The 13,412-nt window shown below is 33.4% G+C and overlaps 1 protein-coding gene and 1 pseudogene across 1 annotated transcript; one reads left to right on the plus strand and one right to left on the minus strand.

Moving 5' to 3' along the window:
- Positions 1 to 1,272: 1,272 nt before the first annotated feature.
- On the plus strand, positions 1,273 to 9,020 carry LOC131168635 (uncharacterized protein At4g28440-like). The gene is made up of 3 exons (XM_058128229.1): positions 1,273 to 1,598; positions 3,847 to 4,080; positions 8,451 to 9,020. The coding sequence occupies exons 2-3, from the start codon at positions 3,858 to 3,860 to the stop codon at positions 8,639 to 8,641; spliced, it is 414 nt and encodes a 137-aa protein (XP_057984212.1). The 5' UTR covers positions 1,273 to 1,598; positions 3,847 to 3,857; the 3' UTR covers positions 8,642 to 9,020.
- A 1,609-nt stretch (positions 9,021 to 10,629) lies between these two features.
- On the minus strand, positions 10,630 to 12,476 carry LOC131167560 (desiccation-related protein PCC13-62-like; annotated as a pseudogene).
- Positions 12,477 to 13,412: the final 936 nt, after the last annotated feature.

A 13,412-nucleotide genomic window follows, 5' to 3' on the forward strand; every position in this document is an offset into this window, starting at 1 on the left:
ATACTTAAATTTAAACGGTTGGTTTCGAAAATAAAGTCGGTTAACCGAACCCTAGGCCTGGAAACCCTAGAAAAGTCGTAACTGTTTATTTAAAAACCATTTTAACATTTCATTCCATCAGAACTCATAAACATAATTGACATAATATAATCCCCTTACCTATTTCTTGAAAAACACTCGAGACACTAGAAAATCGAACCCTAACTTTTTCTCGAAATCAAGAATCCACTCTACTAGACTTGTAGATATTCGCTCCCTAATCCTCATGGTAACTTCCGATCATTGAAACGGGCAACGAACGAAGAAGGATCGAAGAGAGAGAGAGAGTGTGTGGGCATAGGTTCTAAAGAGAGAGAGGGAGATATTTTGATTTCTTAACCATGAAGCAATTGAAAATCTATTTATAGACCCCTTGACCTGGTCAAATTCGTCAACGAAATGATGTCTTCGTCAACGAACCCTAAACCTGATATTTTTCAGACGTTCAGGATCTTTTCGTCGATAAAACTCTGAATTTCGACAACGAACCTTAAAAGGACCTTCGTCGACGAGAACATGGAGTTCATCGACGAAGCCTGCTGAAATCCCCATTTTTATTTTTTTATTTAATTTCCTTATTTTCCTGATTCGGGTCTCTATAACTAATGAGGTTTTATTCTATCCCAACCTCCTTCAGCAAGGTTTTGAGACATTACCGAGCTTGCTTCTACTATACAAGAACTCCAATTTCTTTTCTCTTTCTAGAAAAAAACTGGAGGTGTGGCCTAATTCTACCTTGTTGGGGATCCATCTTTTGTTGTGAGATTTCTTTGAATGTTGGTTTGTGGAGGACACACCAATATGGGGTGTTGGTCCTCTCAAAATAATTGTGATGAGATTTGTTTGTGAAAAGTTGACATAATCAGATAACAGAATTAAAAGAAAATCCTCCACTTCCCTTACCTTGTACGTCAATCTGCCAATATAATACATTGAACTAAAAGTCTCCAAATTTGCAAGCTAAAAGAACAAGAAATTGAGGATCGCGGGTGTAGTTTAAGTAATCTCTCTAATTTTTAAGTCATAGAATAGACCAAAAAAAAAAAGTGAGTTTAGACATTAAAAATGTAGAAAAGTATATCCTACCCTTACCTTGTTCCCACATTACCTTTGGCATAAACACCTTTCTTTAAGCATTAGAGTCATTACCATAATTTATTATAAGGGAAGTACACCCTTCACTTGCACCCCTTTGCCTTTAAAATAACTTAGAGATCATAACTTAAAATCTTTATATTAAATAGTCATGCAAAAGCCCATAGGCGTTAAATAATTTAAATGCGGCATCCAAACACCGCGTAAGCTCTCCCAAGTCTCAACCAACAGATCATCACTATCCGTCCGGTAAATAAAACGTGTAGGGCTTGGATCTGTCCGTAAATTGTGGATGATCGACGGCCGAAAAAGCAGAAACCTTTCATTCAAAAGCCGAATTCGATGGTAGCCAATTTGCGACACCCAAACAAAGCCCTCCTTCTCCTCTTCCCCAATTCTCTAACCCACAGGCTCTCCATCTCTCTCTGCAATTCTGCCTTTGCACAACAGAAGGCATCAAAAAGGTATTTTCCAAACATGCTTTTGTTTTCTACATGTTGCGAAGCAACATTTCTGGATAATTTGCGCCGTGATCTGGAAATTAGGGTTCTGATCTCTTATTATTTGCCGAGGTCATTCATTTGTGAAATTTTGTTTATATTTTGCTGCTTTTCTATTGTTTTGTGGGAATGGCGTAGTATGATTCACTGTTTTGTTAACGAGGGTTTTTTTAGCTTGGTCTTGGGGATATGGGGTTGTTTCGTTTATTATCTGATGGAATAAGTCTTTTGCTATGTGAATTCCAGTTGCATGAGTGTACGACGTCCTTGTGATCATCAAGGATAGGAATGGGAATTAATTGTTTTCAATTATCGGGATGAGGCGATGTTAATCTATTAGTTTTTCGTGTGCATTACTTATTTTTTGCTGTGATCTGTGTTATTTTTGTTGTTCCTTAAATTACAGTTTTTGTGATTCGTCATTTATTTGTTTTTTATATATTACAGCTGTTTTGACCACCCTTTACGTGCTTTTTTTTTTTTTGTTTCGTCACGATTATGTTCAAGGTTGGCAATAATTTTAATACATGAAGTATAAATTTGTAGTTTTTATTGTTTATTTTATTCTTAAAATTAAAATGCTTTCTTGAAAATTTGTGTTGCTTCTTGTCTCAAATGTGTTTGTTGCGTGTAATTCCAGCTGATTGCTAATTCTATTTTCAGATTTTATTTAATTCCAAACCAGCCACAATAAACACCTAAACATAAACCTGTTTATTTTGATGCGTGTATGTGTGCTAAGTCTGATAAAAAAAAATATATGTTCACCAAACAATATTCAGCAAAGCATAAACATGTCAATCACACAGTCACAATCCACAAGAACGCATTTATGTGGTTCGGCCCAAAAATTGGCTTACATCCACGGCTGAAACTCACCTCTAGAGATACTATATTAAATCTGGTGGGAATAATATACATACACAGATTTACCCCTTCTTGGCTTTCCAATTTCCTCTAGAAATCAGCCCAAGAATAATCCAAGAAATCCCCTCTTCGCTCCTGCGAAGAACCCTAGATTTCTCCTTATATTCCTTCCTAAATTTCCCTACAAGAAATTCCTCCCAAGAAACTAGATCTGTGCATTACCTCCTTTACCTGCTCGCAAACCTCCGCTGGAGGTTGGAGATACCCAGCGCCGCACCTCCTCCTGCTGGTTCCTTCTCGCGTGCGGCCTCACTCTTCCGCCCGACAGCTGAAGGCTCTCGGTTCTGCAGGTGCTCTCTCGGCTGGGAAGTCTCCTGCTGCTAGGAAGAACTCGCGGCTGGCTGTGGAAGAAGATGGTGCGGCGTCTCTCTTGGTTCTGGAGCTGCAAACACAAGAAGAAGAAAACCTCTTCTGCGCTCCCGTGTCTCAAGCTGCAAAACAGAAAACCCAAAGTCCCGCCCATCTGCTGCTATGTTTTGTATTTACAAGTAATTGACAGGTAAAATTACAGCTATGCCCCCCATAACAAATGAAACAAAACTAGCCACTGGATCACTGCTTGATATGGACGGCTTGGATTCATTTTCTTAGCTTGACACTCCAACAGTGTGCAATAGTTTTTTAGGATGATTTTATGTAGGAAAGTATGGCTGTGTAATTGTTAATCCATGTGGGAAACTGCTGTGCTCCCATGATGAATCCCCACATTTGGTACAATAATTTGTTTGGAAAATTATGGAATTTTTTAGTGAGAGTGGAACTGTGGAACTAATTTGTGTTGGTATCTTGCGGAAAGTATGTATTGTGTACTTAGTCGATGAGGTGGTGAGTAAAAATGCAGCCATAATTTCAAGTGATTGTAACCAAGTGAAATTTGTCATTTTGGATATATTTAAACGGTCTCATATTGTCAGCTGCACTTATAGTTCCTATTTGTTTTACATATAAGTTATTTGAATCATCAATATGTACAGTCAAACACTAAGGAATGAACAGTGAGCCTGCTTTTATTTGTGTAATGTCCCAACACCTGTTATTAAATTCTTCATTGATAAGCGTCAACTTAGGCCTTTAGGTGGCATCAGTCTTATTCATCTTTCATTCAACTATTCTACAGCAATACAGACAATCATGCGCATGTGTCATAATTTTTCAAAAATTCCAGTTTAGCACTTGAAAAAGAAAATTAATTGCTAGCACATTGAAAATGGCTGATCTAATTTGACAATCTTAATGTCTATTTTTTTGGGAGGAAATTATTAACTTTTCCATTTTTATATTTAAGCTTTGTTACAAATGGCTGAAGCTAAACCAGCAATGAGGAAACCAGTTTTCATTAAGGTTGATCAGCTGCGACCAGGCACTAGTGGACACACTCTCACTGTTAAAGTTGTTAGTTCAAAAATGGTTGTGCAGAAGGGCCGTGCGGATGCTCCTCAAGTACGTCAAATGAGGATTGCTGAATGCTTAGTTGGAGATGAGACAGGAATGATTGTGTTTACGGCCAGGAATGACCAAGGTATTGTGTCTTATTTTATAGGCTCTTGTTGATGGTAAGAATTGTTAATTACATTTATGATTAAGTATGGCTATCTTTTATGGGTACCACATTCCTTGTGAAGGCTTTCAAATATCATGAACAGAGAACTCATTCATTCTGGTCATCACATGCCCCTAATTTCCTTCATCAACAAGCCTTCATTTTTTTGTACCACACTTGTTTTATCTTTAAAGGATCTTCATTGCATCATATTTTATTACGATTATAACTTATAAGAACACATCTGACCTTTATTTTTCCATTTTACCATTGTTAATAATTTGTCTACAGTTTCTGCAGAAATGCTAAATTACTGAAATTTCATGTACCTTGAGTTCTGCAGCTTGGTGTTCCTCTGCACTATTATATCATTGCTTAATGAAGTAGAACATTCTTGGTCCAACAGCTTTGGAAACTCCTTGAAAATTTTAATGTTGAATGCTGAGGAGAACCTTCATCAATTGACCTGCTAGGATGAGTGATTGGGGCAGATATTTTTTAACCCCCCTTCCACCTCCACTCATGCTCATGCATGGGTCAGGGCACTATTTTGATCTTGATTTTTGTTAAAACAAGCTTAGGTTAATGAAACCAGGATATGTTTAAACTTACTATTTATTAAAATGAACCTTGATTGCATCAAATGTGTGATATTACCTCCTTGCTGAGATATAGAAACTGTTGGAAGTAGGGAAACTGCTATTATTAATTGGTATTAAACCTTTAATATTACACCCACCACTGACTTAACTCTAGTTCATTGTGCATACTCTAAATTTTCATGAGTGGATTGCCCCAAGATGATTAGTGCCGGGTTGTTTATGCAACTTATAGTTGTTCCATTTGTTCATTTTACATGTACCACCCAAAAAAACGACCACCCATGTGATTCTCCATCCAAAAAGAAAATTGAGATGGTTTCAATGTCTAACAATACGCTAGAAAACTTGGTCTATAAAATCTGCATCTGCGAACCCTGAAAAATGAAGAATGTAAGACATTATTTTTATAGTTTAGACTTTAGATAATAACTGTATTCTGCCATTCTACATTCATTGGTTTTCTGTGATCAATTTTAAAAGTGTTTGTGTTGGATTGTTACCCAACTACTTATATTTAGCACAAAAAGTCTTAAAACAGTCACTACTTACAAGTTTGTCACCAAATTGGACGTAAATTAGCAGTTCTTACTATAGATGGCGGGAGATGGCGCAGCTGTTCTGGAAATATGGATGTGTTGCAAGGTCTGTGTTTGTTTGAGAAGATGAAATAGCAAGCATGTTAATCATTCAATATATTGGGGACACTTGGTGCTAACCATCAACGTTATGTTCACAAGATGGAAACAGTGACAGTAATAACATTTGAAAATTTAATGTCTTTTTCTCAGATAGGATTGAGAGCTCTCACTTATAATTTTACAAAATAACATGTTACTCGTGACTAGATTTGGTCACATCGGATAGATAAGTGGTTTTTGTTGGGAGGAACAGTTATTTATTTTATTTTCTTCATTGAACTACGAACATGTGTATAGGGAGCGCAGGAAGTATAACTTGTAGTGTGATTGTAATTACATATATATATATATGTAATTCATGTCTTAACTTTATTCTGTTATTAGCCTATTAGATAATTGTTGATTTTATAAGATTATTTGAATGTACTGATGGATAAATAATGATGCTTTAGGAGGAAAATTATTTGAATATTGTAATTAGGCCTTAAGGTTGTATAAACTATGTCTTGTCTCTTGCTTTGGCCAACTGGCTGGCAACCACAGGCCATGTTTCATGACATGGCAGTGGGTGTGTTTTCACTAAAAGGAAACTTTGGGTTGGGAAATTGTATCAAGGCTAATTAAAGTTGGCTTGTGACCTGATATTTTGTACTTATTGTTGGCCCAATCTCCAGGGTTTTAAATAATTATAAAAAAATAGAATAGTAAAGATTATAAATTTGTATGAGATGGAATTAAATCATTTAATAAATCAATTAAGAATACTTCGTATGCAAATATAACTAGTTTAGACATAAAAAAAAAGCAAATAATTTTTGTAGTTTATCTATAATGTCTATATTACATTAATTTTGGAATGCTTAATGCTATCATTTCACCTTGTAATACTATTTATGTTTTTTCATAAAAAGGAGATTTATCAATAAAAGTAAGTTGGTAATAAAAATTCACTTTTCAAATGCTAAAATGCTAATTTATAACACAATCCACGTAGTACTTCAATAAACATTTTAATATTTTTTTATATGTTTTTTTACTAGTATGATGCAATATTATTAATGATATCAAATGTGTATATATATTTTTTGTGCAACTGCAAGTAGAGATCAAAAGTATTAAATTATTTAATAAATAATAAGTTTAGTTACTTGTATTACACATTTTTGTATTAATATGAATATAATATGATATGAATAGTCAAAATAGAAATTATCGGTTGGAGAAGATATGTATGCTCAAGTTATTAAATAAAAGGTGAACTTCTTAAGTCAATATCAATAAGTTGTTAAATGAGAAAATTTCAAAGAGAAACTTAGGGGCCTGTTTCTTATCATTGTCAAAAATTATGAAAATGAAAAATAAAAAACGAAAACTGAATTTCAGAAATAGAAACTAAAAGCCAAAATCAGCAACTTGTTTCGCTAATAATATTTCTAAAACTAAAAAAATTTAAAATTTTGATAAAACAAATACTATTTTTTTGCCTTGAATCAACTAGTTTTTTTTTTTTAATTAAAATATGATTGAAATAATAAAAGTACAAATAATACATATAATGAAAATAAAAATTTTTATAATTATTTTGCTTAATAATATTTCAAAATTCCCTTTACTAGAACAATCTTATTGTGCATGAAAATTAAAAATAGTAAAAATATTTTTATAAATATATTTTATTATTTTTAGATTTTTTAAAAAAGTATGGACATGTTTATTTTTATTATATTTTAAATTGATCATTTAATTTAAATTTTAATTTAAAATTATGTATAAAATTAATGATGTAATCCAAAAAAAAGAAAAAGTTAATTCTAGACATTAAATACTCTAGCAAGAGGTTGCAAAAAAAATTAAAAACCATAAAATCTAGTTTTCAAATGTTTTGGCAAATAACTGAAAACTGACAACAGAAATAGAAGATTGGCAACGTGAACAAACTTGTTTTCATAATCTTTTCTTTTTCAATGTACAAAAGAAAAAACAAAAAACAAAAACTGAACAGAAATAATAGCAAATAGACCCTTGAAAAAGAAAGCCGTCCTTCTGTTCAGGATGTCTTGCAACACAGTTGAGGATTTATTGAATTCCTAATGCTCGTCCAAAGTTCAAACACTTAAAATTCCATTTAAATCAAGAGATTTGTTCAATGAAATCCTTTGAATTTGTTGAAATTTTGTATGAGAATTATCCCGCCTAAGCTTTAACTGTTCTACGGAAATGGTGTCTTATTGAATTTTTAGGAGGTTTTTGAAATTCTAGTTTTAGTTTCCTGGACATTTGTTATGTAACCAAAACTTTGGACAAATTTAGTCTACATTTTTAGATTTCAAGAAATTTTGGATGATTTGTGGAAATTTCAAGAAGAAATTCTGTCAGATGGAAATGAACCTCTTTTTTTATTTTAAAAATTGTGGAAAACAGAAATTTTGATGGCAGTTTTGACCATTTCTTCAAAATTTAAATCCATGCCAACCCTTCCTCTATTCTTCGGGCATGATTAAACATTCTTGCTCATCTGTAGTCATTGTCAGTAGTCCGACTACAATCTAATCAAACTGATTCTAAAATCAATTTATTAATTTATATTGAACTCTTATATGTTAAAAAGTGTGTAGGGTTGCTTTAAATTGTGTAGTATTATTATAATAACCATTATGAAAAGTAGAAAAAAAAAAGGTGTAAACTTTTTGCATGATACTATTGTATTAAAAAGATTGTTTTCTGGTGTTCGTTTTTCCTTTTTAATGATTATCAGTTTCTAGTGTTATTTCAGTACAACTGAAACTCAATTTCCTGTAGCTTTGTGCTTCCTATGGTTGTAGACTGCTCCCTTCAAATGGTGCAATTCCTGTGCTTCATCACCCATTGTCTTTATCATCGACATTATCTTTACTTCCTTGAAATTACCTCTGCTTTTGACTATTTGTGTCAAAGAATGCAATATTATACAAAGAGAATCCCTCAGAAACATGACAATTTGAATATTTTTATAAAGCCAAAACAGGCATATGGATTATGTAATAATTGTTGAGCATTTGAGGTGGGCCAAAATTGCCTCATCTTCTTCTGCTTTTGTTCTTATACTTGTCTTGATCTCTCTTTTTTACAGTGGATTTGATGAAGCCTGACACCACCATAATCCTGCGTAATGCAAAAATTGACATGTTTAAGGGTTCAATGAGGCTTGCTGTTGACAAGTGGGGTCGTGTTGAAGTAACTGAACCTGCCCCCTTTACGGTTAAAGAAGATAACAACCTGTCACTTGTAGAATATGAGTTGGTTAATGTTGTTGAAGAATGAGTAGTGAAAATGTGGTCACTCTCCCAGCATTGCGGGGACGAATTTGAATGAGGCAAGATGTGGATTTTATGGTTTTGAGATTGACAAAGTGGTATTTATGTTGTTCTTCTGGTCATCTTGTGTGCATGATGCCCATAAAAGTTCTTATTTAGGAAGAAAACTGAGGACTGCTACAAAAGAAAGTCTCAATTGTACTGTGGATGCAGATGGACCGGTTGTTGGAATCGTATCGGACTATAACACAGCTGGTGATTACAGTCGGATATAGATAAAAGAACTTGCTTTGGTCACATATTTGTGCTGGGACATAAAATTACTCCTGTTATGAGATACATTGATACTGTGCAATTTCAATTTCTCCAGAGCTGCTTTTGTTTCATTTGTGCTTCCTCGTGCACTTCTTTATTTTTCCCCCGACCCTTCTTCAAGGGTTTGGTTTTGTTTCATTTGGGTTTGCGGGGGATTGGTGAATTGTGGATGTCCTATATTTGATCAGATTTGCTGCCTAGTATACGGCTTGGAGTTGGTAACATTGAGTGTATAAATATGTTCTCACCAGGATAAAATCTCTGGGTAATTGGATTAATATGAATGCAGAAGGTTCGAGGTAAGGGCATGTCACCTTGGTGCAATAAGAATTGCAGGCTTGTGGGTTAAGCTCCAAAGCAAAAGCTTTCAAATTGGTTTGCTTTATCTAATTCCTCCTGCCACAAATTCAGCAGTCTCAACTTTAAATTTTTGTTTGGGGAGCATTTGGCTTATATCTTAGGTTCAGTTTGATTCACAGAATGTATGTTGATCATCCAACGGTAATAATATAAGAGTTTGATTTTTATCATTGATTACAAATCATCAATATACTGATGAAAATATCTTACAGACAATCATTTAATTACACCATTACAAATCATCAATATAAAAGCAACTTAACAAAATAGTTTTATGAAGTACATATCTAAACCCTCTATTATCTCCTTAACTTCCGTTCTTCCCTAAAAGAACAAAAAAATTTAGGACAAACACAGTGCGCATACTAATTAGAATCTAGAGGGGTTGTTTTGATGAATTGAACAACTCCCGCCTTGTTCCAAAAATAAGCAAAATTGGAGCTTTTGAACATCATTGCCCTTTTCTGCTTTGTACAACCATATACAGTACACAGGAACAAAGCTCCATTCACAAAAATTTAAAGATTATTAATTGTACAATATTAATTATTTTAATATTTAATTTTATTAAAATATTGTGAGAGTCATAAAGTTGAAATATGCTGAATCCATACCCTTCATTTATACAGGTTTAAGTACTACGTTACTAGTATAACATCATATAATTGATGAGTAAATATTTTCTTAACAAACTATATCCACGTCATTTAAAGATTTAACCCTAACTCGATCTTCCTACAAAACCACAAAATGGACCACGTCTACAAGGATTTGTATTTATAAAATTACTTAATTTATTTATCCAACAAGTATGTTGTTACCATTTTTGAACATGTAATAAAAAAAAGTCAGCAATTATTATTTATATGACCAAATGGCCGTGACCTTCAAATGATTCTAAGCAGATAGCAGCTGGAGAAGTTTCAATAATAATCAAGTTTTTTATGGTGATTTTTTCTTTTTGATGTATATCTGACTTATTTCCTTACTAAGAATAACAAAAAGGATTCTACCACTTAAAGGCCTTTAAAAAAAAAGTTTCGGGCCCAATGCAAGTGTGTTGATAATATGTTAATGAATATTGTGAACTGTCTTCCCATATAATTTCATAAAATAAGAAGCTAGCATAATATTTTCCCCCTAAAACAGTACTTAATTAAATAAAAGATCTATATGATAAATACGCAATATGAAATAAAAGACTTAAAACTAATTTTCAATTAATTTATTTTTATAATATTATTGCATAAGGTCCAATCCCAACACTATAAAAATAGATCTTGAGACTCCAGAACTTCGCAATATAATGTGGTTTCTCCCTTAAGATTTATGCAAGCTAGATTTGGCAATGTTGCCGTTTCCTCCCTTAGGGTAGAACCCCTCAGGGACATGTTCATCCCCGCTGCCATAGACAATTCTCAATATCGCTTCTGGAGTCCTCGCATATGCAACTGAGTACTCGTCTCCTGCTAAGACATTGCCTGAAATTTGTCCTTTCGCGCCTTCTGCTTTAGAGACTATAAGCCCTTCATCTTTCAAGCCCTCGTGCCCTAATTTGCCCCTTAGCTTAGAAATCCGATCGGTGAATTCTGCCACTGAGATTCCATAAGGATTGACCTTCTCTAGTGCATGTTGGTAAAGGAGTGTTCGAATGACAGCATCTTGACCCGACTCGACGCCAAAAAGGCCAACAACAAGCTGAAATATTCACATATACATGCATGAATTAAAATACAAATAAGAAGGTTTACATACATAACATAATGGGGGGGGGGGATTAGGGTTGGTTATTTTTGTGATTTTGGACTAGATTTTAAATTTTGAGTTTTAAACAAGAATTTCCATACATAATGTAATAGGGGGATTAGGGTTTGCATACTTACCCTTTTGGAAGTAGCACCTTTGAGTTTAGGATTTGCTCCAACATAGCCTGTGAGTCCAACATAAGGAATTGCATAAGATGCAATGAGATAGTTAATGGAGTTGGCATAAGGGTCAAAGGGTGGTTCCAATTATCGTCCAAAGGCACTATTTATCACTGTTGCAAACGAGTTCACACTCAAATCTAATAATCGTCTTGGAAATCCCTTTACTGTACTTTGAATTGCCCTGCGCATATATACATGCAGCAAATTAAAAATGCAACTTTAGAGATTGAACTATCTTATTTTTAATTTTCTTTCTCGAGCATTTGTGAAAAAAAAAAATAAAATTATTTTAAAATTAATTGAACGAAAGTAGATTATGTTTTAAAACATTGAAACGGTAGATGAAAGAATTTAAAATCCCCTGCTCATTGCCAATTCATACTACTTCATAAGCAATGAAGGACATTATTTTTCATAACGCATGTTAATTATTTATCAGTTCATAGATATTAAATGACATTATTTTTCATGAAATTTAAGATAATGCATGAAAAGGGACCATAAAACTTTAGAGTGAAGGTTACAATTATGATCCCTTATATATATATATATATGTGTGTGTGTGTGTGTGTGTGTAAACTTAAAAATAAAAAATGTTACATGACGGATTAGAAATTGATAATTAATAAGTTAATACTAAAGTAACTTAAGTAATAATTGAGACTTTGACTTTTCACAAGATCTAGGGTTTGAGTCTACTATAGGTGCACAAATTCTCCTAAGTTAAGGGGTAAACGGTCTAAAGGGTTCAGACACCCCAATTTTTCCTAAAGTCATTGAAAAAAAAAAAAAAACATGCATGTATGCTGGAAATATTAAATTCATGTATAAAACTCTTTCACAAAACCATATATATATATATATATATATATATATATATATATACATATATCAATATCATATATTTATGTAAGTATACCGTAAGTGCCCGATTTCTTGGTAGGCAAATTGGGCAATGATGTCTTGAATCAAAGGGTCGAGTTTGGCGACCCTAGCGCCGGTGGGGGAGGGACCTCCCTTTGTCAAATTAGGGGCAAGTTGGTCCAACCCACGTCCCAAAGCCCCCCATGAGAAGAACTCTACCTCAAAGTACTCTAGGTTTAGAGGGAACTCCAAAAGATCCATGTCCTCTTGTGGGACGTCATGGCCATAAATGCCCTCACTCAGTTTGGCACCGTAGGATAGTCCTAGGCACAAGAAGAAGATGAGGCTTAATAGCCCCACAACACTATTGGCCATAACCCTTATAGCTACAAGAACTAACTCTCTCTCTCTCTCTCTCTCTCTCTCTCTGGGTTTTTGGTTTATGGTCCGTGTATTTGTTCATTTATATATAGGGCTAGGAGGGAATGGCTTATAATTTTTTATTTAATGCAGAGTCAAATGCAGTTTTTAACCAGAAAAATTTAAAATTTAACGTGTATTTATGAATGGTATGTATATGTATGTTCTTCTGGTCCAAATACATATGGGTGTTTTTTTTTCTTTTTGGTTCATTTAAGATATTTTTTGAAACTGAAAAAATATTAAGGAAAGGTAAGGAAAATATCAAGGAATCTAGATTTTCATGTTTGATTATCAAGTAAAGTGAAAAAGAAAATAAAATTATGCCGAATTTATGAATAAAATTTTGATTTTACACATAAATAATATTTAGTTTTTCCTTATTTTTAATTGTATTAAAATAAATTCTCATTTTTTATAGCACTTGAAGGAGAAATAAAATATAAAGAAAATTAAATTTTCTACTTAATTTTCTTTCCTTTTATTTTCTCATACAAAACCCTTGATTAAAACATGTTCTAAATATATTCCAAATGGACCCTTGGTTTATTTTTCCTAAGATTTAAATTTGTGAGTTCTTAGGTGGATCCGACGTCTAGATTATGTTCAATTTTTATGTATATATTCATTCTTTTCAACCGTTTTAATGCTTCCATTATAAATATGAACATTTTTTTGGGTCTGAAACTTTACCCAATATGCATAACAAGAAATGACTCATCTATTGATAAATATATTACACTGACCATAACTCTCTCTCTCTCTCTCTCTCTCTCTCTCTCTCTCTCTCTCTCTCTCACACACACACACACACACACACACACACACACACATTAATGCTTATTATCTTTTTCAAAATCACTTTTAACCCAAAAATAAATTATTGTCCTA

Source organism: Malania oleifera, chromosome 11 (assembly GCF_029873635.1).
Source record: "Malania oleifera isolate guangnan ecotype guangnan chromosome 11, ASM2987363v1, whole genome shotgun sequence".
In the NCBI taxonomy this organism is placed as follows: Eukaryota; Viridiplantae; Streptophyta; class Magnoliopsida; order Santalales; family Ximeniaceae; genus Malania; species Malania oleifera.

Excerpts from the sequence above, each read along its gene's own strand:
- LOC131168635 (XM_058128229.1), top strand. The coding sequence starts at position 3,858 with ATGGCTGAAGCTAAACCAGCAATGAGGAAACCAGTTTTCATTAAGGTT. Across the intron at positions 4,081-8,450 it reads TACGGCCAGGAATGACCAAG|TGGATTTGATGAAGCCTGAC; the intron begins GTATTGTGTCTT and ends TCTTTTTTACAG.